The 17,527-nt window shown below is 39.0% G+C and overlaps 1 protein-coding gene across 3 annotated transcripts in view; it reads right to left on the bottom strand.

Moving 5' to 3' along the window:
• nphp3 (nephronophthisis 3) overlaps positions 1 to 17,527 on the bottom strand; it is a 65,223-nt gene that overhangs the window by 38,234 nt on the left and 9,462 nt on the right. For all 3 annotated transcript variants that reach the window (XM_043719514.2, XM_043719513.2, XM_087978494.1), the window contains exons 4-11: positions 15,827 to 15,977; positions 12,404 to 12,556; positions 11,033 to 11,166; positions 8,586 to 8,746; positions 5,822 to 5,978; positions 4,709 to 4,783; positions 4,362 to 4,541; positions 2,123 to 2,226 (exon numbers count right to left, since the gene is read on the bottom strand). In XM_043719514.2, coding sequence (XP_043575449.2) covers positions 2,123 to 2,226; positions 4,362 to 4,541; positions 4,709 to 4,783; positions 5,822 to 5,978; positions 8,586 to 8,746; positions 11,033 to 11,166; positions 12,404 to 12,556; positions 15,827 to 15,977 — 1,115 coding nt within the window. The remainder of the gene's footprint in view (positions 1 to 2,122; positions 2,227 to 4,361; positions 4,542 to 4,708; positions 4,784 to 5,821; positions 5,979 to 8,585; positions 8,747 to 11,032; positions 11,167 to 12,403; positions 12,557 to 15,826; positions 15,978 to 17,527) is intronic.

Consider the following 17,527-nt stretch of genomic DNA (forward strand, 5'->3'; position numbering starts at 1 on the left):
TTACTTTTAGCTTGGTGTTCAGACCCGTTAGAAACAAAGCAATACACAAAAGAAAAAGCTGAACTAAGACCAGAAAATTCTGATGAAAAAACATTGACCTGAAACGTTGGCCTGGATTTTCATAGAACTGGGAAGACTCAATACATGTGCAAACAATTGCCAGTCGGACATTAATCACTGGATTCCTGTTACCGGTGCTTCCAATTTTTACTAGTATGTAAGCAAAGATGAAAGTACATTGAAAACAGTTCAGAGAAGGTTTCACAGAAGAATACCTGAATTGAGGGATGGGTTGTCTTATGGAGGAAAGGTTGGATAGGCTGGGCTTGCATCCATTGGAGTTTTGCAGCATAAGATGCAATTTGATTTGAAAAAGATGTATCCTCTGACGACAGAATCTAGAACAAGGGGCCACTATTTAAAAATAATGGGTTGCCTTCTTAAGACAGATGAAGAGAATTTGTTTTCTCCCACAGGATTGGAGTCTTTGAAACTCAAAAGGCAGCGGAAGCAGAGTATTTAATATACATAAGCATAATATTCTAAGGCAGAGGTGCTCAGATTCTTGGCAATAAGGATGTGAAACGTTATCAGGATGATTGGGAATAAGGAGTTGAGATACTATCAAGTCAGCCACGATCTTATTAAATGGTGGAGAAGGCTCGAGCAGCCAACTGGCCTACTCTTACACATAACTCATATGTTCACAAATATGTCCATTGCAAGCTGAGGGCGCAGACTGGTTTGGGTCATGTGCCTGCGTCAACAATATGACCAGCTCAAAAAGGGAGGTATGCATCTCCTAGGGCTCCACAATTTTGATGGAGTTGAAGGAGCTTTGTAAAGATCTTGGGATTCAAGATCCCTTAGAACCATCATCACGATGAGGGAACCTTTTAATTAGCTAAGTTCAAAAGGTTTCCCCCATATCCATCCCACTTCAGTTTCCAGAGGATTTTTTTTTCAAATGCAACAATCCAAATGAATTAAAAGTTAGTCAAGTATGAAGCTACTCATTTTTGATTTAGTCATTGTTCTGCCTGTCATAGAGTCATCAAGATGTACAGAAATAGACTATTCGGTCCAACTCGTCCATGGCAGACCAGATATCCTAACCTAATCTACTCCCAGCTGCCGGCACCCGGCCCATATCCCTCCAAACTCTTTGTATTAATATTCTCATCCAGATGCCTTTTAAATGTACCAGCCTCAACCACTTCCACTGGCAGCCCATTCCATACCCGTACCACCCTCTGCATGAAAAAGGTGCCCCTTAGGTCTCTTTTATATCTTTCCCCTCTCACTCTAAACCTTTGTCCTCTAGTTCTGGATTCCCCTACCCCAGCGAAAAGGCTTTGTCTATTTATCCTATCCATGCCTCTCATGATTTTATAAACCTCTATGAGGTCACCCACCAGCCCCCACGCTCCAGGGAAAACAGCCCCAGCCTTTTCAACCTCTCCCTATAGACAAATCCTCCAACCCTGGCAACATCCTTGTAAATCTTTTCTGAACCCTTTGAAGTTTCACAACATCTTTCCAATAGGAAGGAGACTAGAATTGCACGCAATATTCCAAAATTGGCCGAACCAATGTCCTATACAGCCACAACATGACCTCTCAACTCCTGTACTCAATACTCTGACCAATAAAGGAAAGCATACCAAACGCCTTCTTCACTATCCCATCTACCTGCGACTCCACTTTCAAGGAACTATGAACCTGCACTCCAAGGTCTCTTTTTCAACAACACACCCTAGGACCGTACCATTAAGTGTATAAGTCCTGTTAAGATTTGCTTTCCCAAAATGCAGCACCTTGCATTTATCTGAATTAAACTCCATCTACCACTCCTCAGCCCATTGGCCCATCTGATCAAGATCCTGTTGTAATCTGAGGTAACCTTCTTCGCTGTCCACTACACCTCCAATTTTGGTGTCATCTGCAAACTTACTAACTATACCTCTTATGCTCACATCCAAATCATTTGTATAAATGATGAAAAATGTCCACATTCTAAATAAAATATTAATGTTTATTATAGTCTGGTTACAGCAGACAAGACATATTATAGTATGTAAAAGGAAAAAGATATTTTATGAATGTTAAACTATGTACATACCACTTGGAGAGCAAAAGCGATTTTCCAGAGCCTGGACCACCTGACACAAGAAGTGGAGGAATAGGTGCAGGAGCTGTCACCAGCTCATTCAGCCGAGCATAATACTAAATAAAAATTACAACAAAGACCAGAAAACATTGTTTCACATTGGCTGCATTTCATTTTATATCATTGTGCTTTGAAGTTTTCTTTGCTCTGAAAACCATTACAAATGAGTGGAAAATATAAACCAAACTAAGCATTAGATGAACAATTTGCATAATTAACCCTTCAAGCCAGTGAGATTATTTTTCTGATAAGACAAAGAACTACTTTACTGAAAACTAGTGAAATAAAAATGGTTTTATATTTCTATAGATTTTAATAATTTATCATTGTATATTTGAAGTAAATAAGTTTTATTAATATTATTAATAACAAGCTTAGAGTTAACCAACAATTTGACAATGATGTGTGTCATGAAATAATAATCTAATCATGTAAATTTACAAATTATTAGAGATAATGCACAGAATAAATTTTCTCCAATCGTGTATAAGTAATGTCAATTTCCAAAACGCTAATACAAACAATTGAGTAGTCTATTTATATAGCTTTGTCATTGATGGCAATGCAGTTTAAATAGTATGCACAGATGCAACTGAAGTTAAGCACCATTAATAGTTTGCTCAGATGTTCACTGATAAAGGTTGAACCATCACCAGGCTAAAATGACAAGCATTAGTTCCTTTGACAGGATGACTATTAATATTATTTCAGCTTCTGATGTATGACATTTGAAAACTACACATACAGATAAAATACAACTAGTGATTTGTAATTTGTTGAACAATCTGACATTTATCCTAACATTCTAAATGGTTTGATAACAACTTATTACATATTTTTGTCTGGATCACGAATGGCACACAGTAGGTTAATACATCTCTTTACATGGTCTAGACTGATAAGACTCTGCTTTATGGTTTCCTGAGCATTAGGACCAGTGTTTAGAGGCAGCGATTCCACAGTATAAGACTGTAAGCAATTCAACACTAAATGGTTAGGGAAAAAAAAAGTCTGACCGAAGGGAGGATAGCAACGATACCAAGTTTAATCAGTAGCATAATATATTGAGATCTTTACAAGCAGGTGACTGTGTCAGAAAGCAACACTGGATTACATCGGATGGATTGAAACCAGTCAGTGACACCAACAACGTAAAGGTAATTATGAATATCATCAATATTAAATTCTCTTGTCTGTTATTTAACTTAAGGGGTTACTTTGCTAACACTATTAAGTATGACTTGACCACTCAATCCTCTAGGGCATTTCTGAGAGACCTTACTGTACACAAAAAAGCTGCCACTTTTGTCTATAATGCAGTTACTGCATTTTATTTCAAATTCATGCAGCATGTGAAGTATTGTGTAAAGGCAATTTCTTTACTTAACATTCAGAAATTTCAAATCAATAATGGTAACGTATCTGTTATTCATATTGTCCATGAGAGGAACAAAAAAAAAAATTCACTTGTAGTCCAAGAGTCATACAGCACGGAAACAGACCCTGAGGGCCAACCAGTTCACGCCGACCATAATCCCAAACTAATCTAGTCCCACCTGCCTGCGCTTAGCCCATATCCCTCCAAGCATTTCTTAATCATATACTTCTGCAAATGTCTTTTAAATTTTGTAACTTTACCTGCATCCACCACTTCCTCTGGAAAGTTCATTCCACACATTAACCACTCTGTTACAAAACTGCTTCTCATGTTTTTTTTTTAATGTTTCTCCTCTCACCTTAAAATATGACCCAAAATTAAAAAATAAAAGTTCTCTCTTTTGGAAAATGTTAAGAAAACCAAGGGAAAATGACAAGCTTCAACATAATCCATGGCAGACAATAAGGTAATGGTAACTTCCAATCTCGGTCATCCCCTTCAAACAAGGCACAGACTTGAAAAATCACACTAGTTTAATAATGAATCCTTCTCAAAGGATAGGTATGCAGTGCCACTTAAAGTAATCGCCCACTTGGCAGCTATTCTTTGCTCTGTTTAGTCGGTACATTCTAAAGCAGGAAATTACTCCAATCCACTACAGAGTGATCCCTCATGTTGATGACTACAATATTCATTTTTATTCCATTTTCAATCATGTTTATGGTTTGCCATTTACTTTGAGCACCTGTATTTCACCGCAATGGTTATGTAATTTTTAAAAGAATGTTATCGTGAGCATAAAGCGAAGAGTACCTTCTCAAATCCCAATTCACAGGTTGATCCAACTGCTACTTGAAAAGCTTCTAACTGTTCCTGCTCATCATGCATATCCCAAATTGCATCGTCAATGTCCTCCTCTTCCCAGTTGGTGGAATCATCCTCAATTCCAGAATCTTTGTTTTCAAGATCTGTGCTTCCCCAACCCAGCAATTCCTAGACCAAGGAACAATGATTTGGATAAAAGCATTAAGTGATTGCCTTCTTACAGCCAGCAATGCTGCTGAGGAAGACTAAAGATAATGAAAAACACGATGATGTATGTCAACATACAAAGAAAAGTCTGTGGTCATTAACTCATCATGTTGTAGTCTGTACAGCACCTGTTTAATAAGCTTTTCGACTTGGGAAAACACTTTCTTTGCTCCCTCCTCTGCACTTCCATCATGCTCAATAATCTAAAAAAAGATAAGAAAAAGTTGATAATGTTAAAATCAATATTAAACTTATGGTTTTAGCATAATCCCTGTGTAAACAGCAAGTGATACTCAAGTGTTTAAAAATATGAACAAAAAATTGCTGCAGCGTTGAAAAAAATTAGTGTTTGCGAGTCCGCTCTGTCTGCTGACATAAGCATGGGAACTATCTTCACAGAATTACTACTGCCTGACTGATATTATCATCATCTGCTCCCACAGTGGGAATGCTTCTCAATTCCAAACGCTGTGTTTTTAAGGGATTCAGTAAAGTTAAATGTATTGTTTTAGTTTTTCTCAATTATGGTGTATTTTTTAAATAATGAATTCATCTTTACTAAAATTTACTTAATCTCAAGATAGGTCCCAGCCGTCACCCAACCCAGACGAAATATCTTAATGTCTGAAGCACGTTTCCCCAGGTTGGGTTTGTGGAATTGTAAATTGGTCCAATTCTGCGTTCCTATCACAACAGCAAACAGTTAGGCTGCAACATCAATTGATGTCAGCTCCGGACACATGGTGGAGATCATACGTTCCAAGTTTTCCCCACTAATGTTCCCCAAAAATCTGTCTGCAGTGCATGATTCCTTTAAGATTAGCAAACATTTTTGATTGTGCATATCTTAAAAGGAGTATTGCTTCTGCGAAGCTTTCAGTAACATTTATACCCTATGTGATGCATTCCCGATTGCACTGGTGCATCTTAGAGGGAATACTGGTCTCTATTCAAACTGTGATTCGTGGACATAACAGGGGCTTCCATTACCTTTGTTTGGATGCAGAGACCTTGCTATAGTGCCTACTGCTCTCCAGGCTGATGCATTTTCCAGTTAAACCACAAAAGGCCAAAATCCACTCAAAGTGACAATTATCACTTTGTCTCCATCATCAAAAGCAAACAAAGCAGCTACATTGAGTGATAAGAGCAATAGCAGACTATAAAACATTGTGTTGTTTAGAATAAAAACAATGAATGCAAGGAGTCTCCAATTAGTGCAAATAATTCCAACATGTTACCTTTGCTTTTTGGTTTTGATGTGCATCAGACAGTCTGCCAATCATCTGGAATACTAAGTCTGAATTCCCACTGCTCTCCTCCAATCTGTGGTATATTATCAATGGTCGAGTGTCAGCATTCTTCAGGAAACTTTCTTCACAGTCCTCTTCTATACACCTGTCATTAAACAGGTGAGAACAGGTAATGATTACAATTCCTCAGCATATTTATACATTGTACATCGGCTACTTCAGAATACTCCTTTTGGGTTGAATTCAAATATAAATAGAATTAGTCCTATCAACATTAGCATTTGAAGCCAGTTATGCCTTTGTGATATGATTCCACCTGAAAAGATCTCAGTTAACAATTAAAGAAATATTAGTCAAGAAAATAAACATTTTGACAAAATTGTGTGTCTTGGGCTCATCAGGGCAATTTGTAAGAAAACCAAGGTCAAATTCTGAACAGCGTCCAAGCCTGAATGAGACTCCACAATGGGTCCAAATTATTGATAAACAATCAATAACAATCCCGAGTGTGTCAATAACGATCTATCTGATACTGTCAGTTGGATCCACTGTATGGCAGACTTGCAAATACTGTAAGCTATGTTAATGCACTGGTCCTATTCTTTGCAGAAAGAAAGATCACAAACATCCACTGTCCCTGTTTCAACTGGACAAAACAGATGAGAGCCATGATCTGGTTCATTCCTCAGGAGAGTGCCTTGACCATAGTCAACCTGCCTGGATCACAGTTGAATAAAGCTTGGCAGTTAACTGTCAGTCATCATCAACTATTACATTTCCATAGCAACACCTTTACCAATCAGAGTCCACTTGCCAACCAATCAGCACATTCTGCTCACATAGAATAAATATGTTGTTCCCCTTTAAGTTGACATGCTTGCAAACTGTCCTGATGAGTGCAAGACAGCTTCAAAAAACTGTTTTCAAATAATACCCATGTAAGAAATTCTATAATCTACCTTTACACCACAAAAGTGAGTGAAAAGCATCCCCCACTTTAGTTAAGCAAACCCAAGATTTGTCTTTTTCTTTCTTGGTGTGGAGGACACTGAATAATGAAAAATTATTATTCTACACTCAGGGTAAATTAAGAATTCCAAAAATAAGTTTAATATTTAATTTCCACAGTTTTTGCTACACTTTACAAAAAAAACTCATAATAAAGTACAATTGCAAATCGTCCAACAATGTAAGCTGCAAAAACAAAAACAGAAATGGGCTTTTATCACTCTGATCACTGGCTATTTCCATTTTCATTGGACCTTGACATTTGAAATGGCAAATCAGAAAATAAGGCAAGAAATACGTTATTTTCAAACTTTAATACATCATAAAATTGACATTACTAAAATAAAAATAGGCACTAAACGTACTGCAAAAAGCTGTTACTTTGAGTGTGAAAGAACATGTAGACACATCATTGAACACAGGTACACGACTGGTAGCATAATGATTATGTTACTGGACTGGCAATCCAAACACCCAGATGGATCAAGAGACACAAGTTCAAATCCCACTATACCTTGAGAGAAAATAGAGTTCCGTTCGTTAAATGAATAAGGAATTTAGTAAAGTGCTCTTAAACCTACTGAATCACCTTTTTTAAAAAGTACTATCGGTTCACTAGGAAAGGAAATCTAATTGTCAGCGACTCCAGACCCACAGTCATGTGGTTGACTTGAAACTGCCCCTGAGATGGGCTGGCAAGCCAATCAGTTGAATTCAAGAAGGCAGCTCAATATGATCTCTCATGGACATTAAATTCCAGCCTTGTCAGGGACACACACACATAGCGAAACCTTTAAATAAAGTGTAATGAGTTAAGACCAGCCATATCCTTCAGGTGAAGCAATTTCCTTTATGGTGGGGGAATAATTTGACTAGGAGTTATAAATGCAATCCAGTCCTCATTTCAAAGTCTTACATTTTGTTTTTACTTTTACATCTTTTGAAATATAAACTCTACTATTCACATTTATAATTAAAGCTGACCATATAAACATAGTTAGCTATACTGTATTAGCATTGCCCCAATAACAGGCATTGAGCTGCCTTCACACAAACGTTTGGTAAAAGTTTGGAAGTCACTGTTGCAAAGCAATTCATCAATATAACCAATGTATCAATAATGATTCCCATCAGGAAATCTGGGATACAGCACATACTCAGGCTGAACGAACAAAATGTAGTTCCCATATTCACTGATCTAAATTAAAAACATCAAGCCCTAGTCCATTCTTTTGAGAAAGGCATGGTCTTTCAAAGGAAGTTGTCAATAACAGCATAATAATGCCAAAAACATTCAATGGATATATTTACATCGTGAAAAATTTAACACTTTTGTTCAAATTTTTGTTTAGAAATAATTTTTGATATTAAAAATCTCTGTTCTAAGAAGACCTGAAAACAAAAGAAATCAGAAAGCATTATGTGCAAATTGTGACAACCCACAGGGCAGGTTGCCAGTGCAGGCTTGGTGATTGACAAGGTCCATTGCAAATAAGAGTAGAATTTATAACAATATTGTTATAAAGCTGTGGCAAAACATAACTGGAAATCAAGAATCAGTAGTACTCTCATACAAATGCAGAATGCACATATATAATTTTCTTCTCTACATTACCTTTAACAGCTACAACAAAATTAAAATAAATGGGCTAATGCCTCAGTTAACAGCACCAAGAAGACTTTAGTGTGAAGAGAAGCAATCACAATTTCAATTCTATATTTAACAGTGTAGAACTCTCCGTACCGAGGTAAAGCAGAACCCAGAAGGAAAAGACACAAGGAGCTTTTCTCTATCTCTCGCTTTCTGTCAGCTAGATACTGACTGGCACACTCCACTGCGAATTGTACTGGAAGAAAAAAGTGCCCAAGACTCTCGCACATCATTTGCAGCTTCGGTAAATATTCCTAAAAGAAACAGACAACACATGTTGTAGTAAAATTAAACTTCAAACCAGATTGAAAGCAGCAAAATTGATTCTGCTCTTTTAAGGGCTTGCAAAACCACAGCATTCAGAGTGAGGAAAGCTCTAACCCAGAACAAAATCAGCAGCTATTTACCCTTATTATGATGATGAAACAAAATCATCTTTCAAAGTCGTGTTTTATGAATCCAAAGGCATGCAAGTGAGTACTTATGCTATGTAAGTACTGTCAATGGCATTCTGAGTCCTAGACATTTCTACATAAGATACAGGTTAATAGCCTGATAGTTTGAACCTGCTGAAAAGCCAAATTGGTTTCTAGATTTTCCATCAAAATCCTCTCCCTAAACAACTCCATTCCTCAAAATACAAGAGTGAAAAGAAAGCAAGACCTGCATTTGCATCATATATTTCACCAGCTCAGTCGCCAATGTAACGTCTTTAAAAGTTCAATAATCGTTGTAATGAAGGAACCTCAGCAGCCAGTATAGCAGACTTTCACAGCCAATAGTGAAATAAATTATCCATTTTCGATTTAGATTTATTGTCACATGTATATAAAAATACAGTGAAAATACTTTAGTATATTGTACACCAAATGTTGCCATGTTCCAGCGCCATCTTAAAACAATTAATACAATGTAAGATTTTACTGCAATAGAATTCATCTTTCTCTTTTCTTCTTGATCCCCCTCTGCTGCTCCTCCTACTGAACATTTGCTGGAATCTCTGAAATGGGCTCCTGGGTCCTGCACGGGTCTCCTCTGCTGTCACTCCCGTGACCTTTGCATCCAGGCTGGATCCATGGGCCTGAGAATGTGCGGGTTCCGAACCTCTCATTCCCCTTCTAAGGCTTCTCCTGACACTGCCGCCAGTTCACCTTCCATCCTTTTCACTGATGCTTCCACTCTTTCAGGTGCCTGAGCCTATCTGCGGACCTGGAGCTTCGCCTCAGCCTGCATGTCTGGGCTGGGTGAGGCAGCTTGGGACTTGCTCCTCGCTCACCAGGAGACACGGGGCTGGGGTGGAGCCACGGTCTGGCACCTCCTGACATTGCTGCCACTGCCTCCTTCACCCAATCCCAGGCTTAAAAAGAGAAAAGAAAAAAAAGAGCAAAAGTAAAAAGAATACAAGGCGAAAAAAAAGAAAGAAAGCAGACCGGCACAGACGAGCCCCAGCTCAACCCTGCTACGTTTTTAAATATAAAATCTGAAAAGGCTGGAAATACCCAGTTAAATTTTGACAGCATCTGTGGAGAGAGAAACAGAAATATAAACTCAGTTTCTCCACTGATTCTGCTGATAATCTGCTAGATAATTCTGCCATTCGATTTTTATTTCTGATTCCCAACATCCGAAGTAATCTGTTTTTTGAATCTTTTTAGGTGTTGACTGAGAGATGGCCAAGCATGAGACTACAATCTCAGAGAATTTACACTGCTGGCAGCAACTCTGATTACATTAGGCAAGTGGCATTTTGAACCTCCAAATACGCAGGTTATGTTATTTACCTAAATGCACGTAAATGACACATGACTATGTGAGAAAGCTGCATAACTCAAGAGTATAGAACTTGTTTTTCCCTTAGTTATGGAGTATCCATAACAACGCTCAGGCCATTGGAATGTAGACTTTTGACTGAAGCGGTTTTTCATATCACAGTCATGATCGTGGCTGGAGTCCTCCAGCACCCCATTTAATGAGAACTGTTCACAGGTGAGCTTGGAATGCTGAAAGAATATTCAGCCAACAGGAAATATATCGCTCACAGGTTCAGTTAAAAGAAGCATCACTGGACCGTATTTTATTTTAACAGAAAACCCCTGGAAGTTAGACCTTTCACCACAGAGAGTAGTATCGATGCTATATCCAGTTGCCGAGTTTGACAATTTCTTCTGGAGCAGTAGTGCTATGCTTCAAACAACCACTAAAGAAACTAGCAAAAGGAAGGGGATATTACCTTCGATACCATCATCACAGGTGAATCACATCTTGTCCCTGTAGCATCCAGGCATTGTACATCCCAACATTGATTATGTGATCTTGATGTACCAAGATCAGTTATAACCACCCCCCTGCGATTTCGGATCTGAAATGACTGCATTCAGAGCAGATCACAGGCAGTAAAACAAGATCTTCTTCCTCTGTCTGGTTCAGTAGTGTTTCATGCTTAGCCACAGATCCAGAAATGGACACTGAATAACTACCCAATCCTTTGATGCAAATGACAATGAAGGTACTAAACTAATATTCGATAAATTTTGCCTTACTTGTAGAAGCAAGTCCACTTCAGGCTGTGTGTCTGCAGAATTCATGAGATAACAGCGCACTGTATTGCTCCAAAGGGTCTGAGGAAGAAATGGTGTCGTCTGCAGCAAGCTAGCCATAGCAGCATCCCAATCATCTGGAAAAGTCAATGCAACAAAATAAACCCCCTCCAAAATATGATTCACATATCCTACTATTCATCTATGGTAATGTTTTCATTAATGGCTTTAAAACAAGTAAAGAACAAAGCACATTCAAACTTTTGCTTCATTTTAGACTGAGGTGCAATTTCAATAAGTCACACTCACATGACTTAGGGTCACTTGGTTCATGCTAAAACTCCAAGTTACTCCCTCTCCTAGCAACAACTGCTTTCTTCCACTACCACTGACACAAATCTGGGATTTCTACCAAATTAATTCTAAACTTACGCTTTTTAACAATCAACTCAAGTTAAGTCACTGCCCTCCACCTACATCTGGCCTCACTCAATACTTAACAGCACTGGCAACTGACAAAAGTGAAAACACAACGATGCTTCCAGAGATGTTGCAATTCATCATTAACTTCATCAAAATAGCATCTCATGTTCAGACACACCTTTGAATATCATGAAGTTCCTTGACTTACATGGTAGATACAAATGATACAAACTAATCAAACCACAAAAAGTTAACTCTTGTTGGTTAGCTCAACAACATGATAAGCGCTAGTTGTCAGTCACCCCTAACACTGAAAACAAATGTGAAGTTCAATCCTTCACACGTTAATTATTGGCGGAAAGGTTTCTCATGTCAAATGGATTTTGTTTTCAACTTTGCTTTCAGACTTTCTTTTTATCCAAATTCCTCTTTCTCATCTCTTTACTTTACTTACTGTACCTGTGCTGACATTGAATTAATCCATTATCCATCATAACTTGTACAATCATCTCAGTCCTAATGTAGTTAATTTCATGATGCTTCAATCACTCGCCCTGAGGAGGCACACAGTTGCTTGCCCCATTCTTTCAGGCCATGGACGCCCAGTTTCCCTCACTGAACTGTTCACAATCCTGACACGTTGCCACGCAGAGATTCTAAAAAGCTTTGAAGTTGTCACTAAATGTCTTGCCCGGCCGCAGCAAATTATAGGCAGTCCCAGGTTCCACCCTGGGGTCTGTATACAAGTTGGAACACAATGCATGACAATGAAAATCAGCCGTCATAAGTTCAGGAAATGTTTGTATGTCAGGTCTTTAAAAGTTAAAATCCTGTATGGGATTGCAGTCATAAGGATAAGTACTCGTAAGTCAGGGACCCCCTGTATAGCCTAATATATGTAAAGCTGTGAAAGGAATGGTATTACCTCAGTATTAGCAACTGATAGATTACCTCGATTAACATTGGCAAACGGTCCTTCGACATCTATGGAACTATGTGCGAACTCTGGACCTCGGAACGTCTGTTGAAGCTGTATCATGCTGCCCAAAGATGGCTCACTTCCCAAGACTCCACCACTCCAGTATTCACACTGAGTGCCTGTGGCTGAAAAGTTCAAAGACAGTGTCAAGCTTTAAAGAGGTACAACTAATAACATAACTGAAACACAAAGTCTGGTCTCAACAGAACCAAAAAGAAATTTAGATTGCTGACGTATGCAGAATCACAAATCCAACGTCACACATGCAGCACCAAAATGGAGTAATTGCATATTAGCACCTGAATTACAAAGGATCCTACATTAAGCCCATTTTGGTATACACTTAGACAAATATTTGCAATAATTCTCTTAATACTCGCCACTCCTACTTTGCAGGAGTTCCTCAGGGGATTGTCCTAGGCTAAGCAGAAAGTATCTGCTTGGACTTTCCTCACATAAAATTGGAACACCAACAGGAGCAAACCATTTCGTCCTCAAGCCTGTTCTGCCATTCAACTGTGAATCTAATCTGTAATTTAACCACAATTGTCCCATATACCTTGAGACTTCTGACAGATTCTCATTATGCAAAATTCAATTTAATATTATCAATTGATCTAGCAATTGATTGTGACCTTCTGCTAATGTCACATTGATTTTATTTTAAAATTTCTTGTACCAGAAAATACTTACCCTATCTTCAGTACCACTAATTCACATTCTGTGAGAACGTAAACGTAATTTTCCAATATCACAATGTTATAAAGGAGATGGAAGTGGTTAAAACAAAGACAAGTAAATACTTGTCAGAAGGATTTATGAAACTTTGTAACATCATGATTGAGAATTCAGCTATAAATGATGGAAAGCAACTCTAACAAAAAGATCAAAGTGGATTACAAAACAATTAATTACAACAAAAATAGAGAAAGAAGTCAGGCAGTACTGATACTTGTAGACTCTTTAACCATCGCAAACATTTTAAAGTTTATTTCATAGTAAAGAGTGCATACTGCAATAGATTTTATTAATTAATATATGTTTCACCTAATATTTAAAATCTGCCATCATAACTGCAGATACTATGAAATGACTGAGTTTAATAAAAAAAAAGAGATGATATTGTTCTGTCCTTCAGTATCAACTCAAGCAATCGGACACCATTCCAACACATTTCTTCGAGATGACAGACAGGTTTTGGGGAGTCAGGAGGTGAATTACTTGCTGCAGAGTTCTGAGCCTCTGACCTGCTCGTCACCCCTATATTTATATGGCTAGTCTAGTTCAGTTTCTGGTCAATGGTGCTTCCCAGGATGTTAATTGTGAGAGATCCATTGACGGTAATGCCATTGAATGTCAAGGAACAATGGCTAGACTCTCTTTTATTGGAGATGGTCATTGCTTGACACTTGTTTGGCATGAATGTTATTTGCCATTTATCAGACCAAACCTGAATATCGTCCAGGTGTAGATGCTTTGGGAAGTGGACTGCTTCAGAATCTGAAAGGTCATGAATGATGCTGAACATTGGACAATGGCCAGGAAACATACCCACTTCTGACCTTATGATGGATGGAAGGTCGGTCACTGATGAAGCAGGTGATGATGGTTGAGCCAAGGACAATCCCCAGAGGAACACCTGCAAAGATGCCCTGGCTGAGATGACTGACCACTAATACCAAAACCAGCTGCCTGTCAGGTATAATTCAGCCAGCAGAGAGTTTCCCCCCTTATTTCCATTGATTCTAGTTTTATTAACCCTCCTTGATGCCACACTCAGGCAAATACAGCCTTGATGTCAAAGGTAGTCATGCTTAACTCACCTCTGGAGTTTAACCAGTTTGTCCATGTTTCAACTAAGGCCGGAAAGAGGTCAGAAGCTGAGTAGCCTTGACAGAATCAAATGTAATGCCAACTGCTGGTGTTTTAGTTTGTGTATATGCACAAAGCTGCTATTTTTCTTTACGTCTGTGCATATTTATATACTAGCAGACGTCAGCCTTCTCACCTCCTCTTGGGGAGGTGCAAGATCCAGCATCAACTACCTGTACAACCACAAGTCTGTTTGGTGACAACTTCAATTTGATATGTCCCCCTTACCCTAAACAGCCAAATGTGAGCTAACACCTCAGAGTTTTAATGAAGGTCACAACAGAAAGAGAAAGAGAGAGAGAGAGAGAGAAAGAAAGAAAATGAATGTGCAAAAATTGAGGGAAGGAGACTTCAAGAAAAGTGTCTAAATTAATAAACATCACCACACTAAAGCTTATATAACTCAACCAACTGTTAGGTGCGCTTCCCACTCTGTGCAGGGTTTACTGAGGGTGCTAACAGATGCATTAGCTAATTTAAAAGATAATCAGTTGAGCATAGAACATGGCTCATTTATGCTTGCTAGATTGGTAGAGGAATTGAGTTCCGGAGTCCTGAGGTCATGTTGCAGTTGTATAAGACTCTGGTGCGGCCGCATCTGGAGTATTGTGTGCAGTTTTGGTCGCCATACTATAGGAAGGATGTGGAGGCACTGGAACGGGTGCAGAGGAGGTTTACCAGGATGTTGCCTAGTATGGTAGAAAGATCGTATGAGGAAAGGCTGAGGCACTTGGGGTTGTTTTCATTGGAGAAAAGAAGGTTTAGGGGTGACTTGATAGAGGTGTATAAGATGATTAGGGGTTTAGATAGGGTTGACAGTGAGAATCTTTTTCCACGTATGGAGTCAGCTATTACAAGGGGGCATAGCTTTAAATTAAGGGGAGGTAGGTATAGGACAGATGTTAGGGGTAGGTTCTTTACTCAGCGAGTCGTGAGTTCATGGAATGCCCTGCCAGTAGCAGTGGTGGACTCTCCCTCATTATGGGCATTTAAGCGGGCATTGGATAGGCATATGGAGGATAGTGGGCTAGTGTAGGTTAGGTGGGCTTGGATCGGCGTAACATCGAGGGCCGAAGGGCCTGTACTGCGCTGTATTCTTCTATGTTCTATGTTCTAAGCACCATACATTCTGACACAAGGGCTCCTTCTCTGAAAAACAACAGGAATATGTACAGGTCTTGCACTTCTTTAAAATTACCTGGAAGTGTGGGGAGCCTATCGCTCCCTCATAGCAATACCTCGGCGAATTAAAGACAACTTGTCAACCAGTGTTCTTTTGCACTACAGTATAAACGGCTGTGATTGTTTGCAATTTGTCATTCTTGAGTTTGTCCTGATGACTGCAAAGACAAAGCTTTGCAGCCATACAAGTTTAAACTGTCCATACAATCCAACAACCGTGGATACTGCTACTTTATAAAATGATGAAAACAGTGAAATGTATGTCAAGCTCTCAGTGTTAGCTGGAAATTGGCGCTGTGAAGCAAGAGAAAACACAGTAGGATTAAACATTAAAGTGTTACCTGTAACATCAGTATGATTATCGTCTGAGTCAGAATCAGCAAGATCAAACAGTTGAACACCCTGAGCCTGCAGTCTCTGAAATTTGGTTTCTAACTCACGCTTGGCTCGTAATAGATCTTGAATCTCCTTCTCCTTCGTTTCCCTGAAAATCTGAAATAAAATAGAGCCCCATTTAAAGCTAATACTCAGAGTTTTGAAAACCTTTCATTCAATAAAGTAACAAGAGCAAAGGTTATAAAAAATGTCTGGAGTTAAAAAATCTTTCTCTGCAAGCAAAGATAACAAAATACAAGAAAGAATGAATGCAAAAAATACGATCATAAATTCAACTTATGGTTGCAAGAAATGTTCTAAAATTTCACAATATGAAGCAGATTGAGGATTAGAAATGTGTAAGGTAAAACAGTATCATTAAATACACATGGACACTGAAATAAAAAAAACTGATAATTTCGATTAGCAATTAGCTGCATGGCATTTTTCAAACTTCCTTTAAATCGTGAGGTGGCAGATACTTAAACGCAAAAAAGGCCAGAAAATAATACAATAACTTCTTGATTTACCTCAACTAAATGAAAGAAAGCACTTTCACAGACAAAAACCACTTTTTAAAGGTGAAAATCATAATCTAACATGGTGAGTTTTAATAAAAGGAATAATTAGTTCAATCATGGTTTTGCCTTTTTGTAAAAGCACAGATGTAAAGGAAATCATTACGATACGAAATGTAGGGAAGGATGGAGCCAATTTTCACACCGTAGGTTCCTACATGTTGCATCACATATGCTAGTAACCAGACAATCTCACATCTTGTATACAGAGGAACCTTGATTATCCGAATACCAGTTATCCGATCTGAAAATCAGATTATCCAAAGGAGATCTTGAGGTCCCGATAGAAACATTACATCAAAGATGTGTGTCCAACAGTGATCCCGTCTTTTGTTTACAGCGATTAAACAGGCACCGTCCCCAAATGACTGACCTCCCGTCTCTCTCTCTCTCTCTCCCCACACTTTCCCTGGAGTTCTACACAGGGGTGTACCCTAAACCCACCTCCCTTCCCCAGATAATCTGACCAACATTGTCCTGTAGAGGGAAGAAGTGGAACCTGTCAAAAAGTTTCAGTAAAATGTTGTGTGTGTGGCTGTGTGCGTGCACTATTCGGAGACTCACCCCACAAAGGCAGCAGCAGCAGCCTTATTGTTGCTGTCCAGTCCGGCTGCCCGGGGGGAGGGTAAGTGGCGTGGTGTTGGATGGGGTTGGGGCAGAGGGAGGGGTGGTGGCATTGGACAGGATTGGGGGAGGGGGTGGGGTGTTGGACAGGGCTAGTCTTGGGGGCAGGGGCTTGCGCTGTGTGCTACTGCAGTCTCCTGAACAGGGAGCAGACTTTAAAAACCCAAGCCCCAGAGGAAAGGCATTTAATCAATTAACCAAATAATCGATTATCCGAACGAAATAGTGCCTGCCCAACTCTTTCAGATAATCGAGGTTCCCCTGTATTACAAACAACACTGATTGTGGAAGAAGTCTTGGCCTGGACACCAAGGATACCTCCACGACTCCTCTTCAAAACAGATCTTTAATATCCACTGTTATCAGACAGTGCTCAGCTTTACATTTTATCCAAGAGACACTGCCTTCAAAAGACATCAAAGCTTCTTCGATTGCACCTTCCGAATTCACAACCCTACCATTGAG

Source organism: Chiloscyllium plagiosum, unplaced genomic scaffold (assembly GCF_037043375.1).
Source record: "Chiloscyllium plagiosum isolate Xiang-an unplaced genomic scaffold, Cpla_swu_hap1 HiC_scaffold_34, whole genome shotgun sequence".
In the NCBI taxonomy this organism is placed as follows: Eukaryota; Metazoa; Chordata; class Chondrichthyes; order Orectolobiformes; family Hemiscylliidae; genus Chiloscyllium; species Chiloscyllium plagiosum.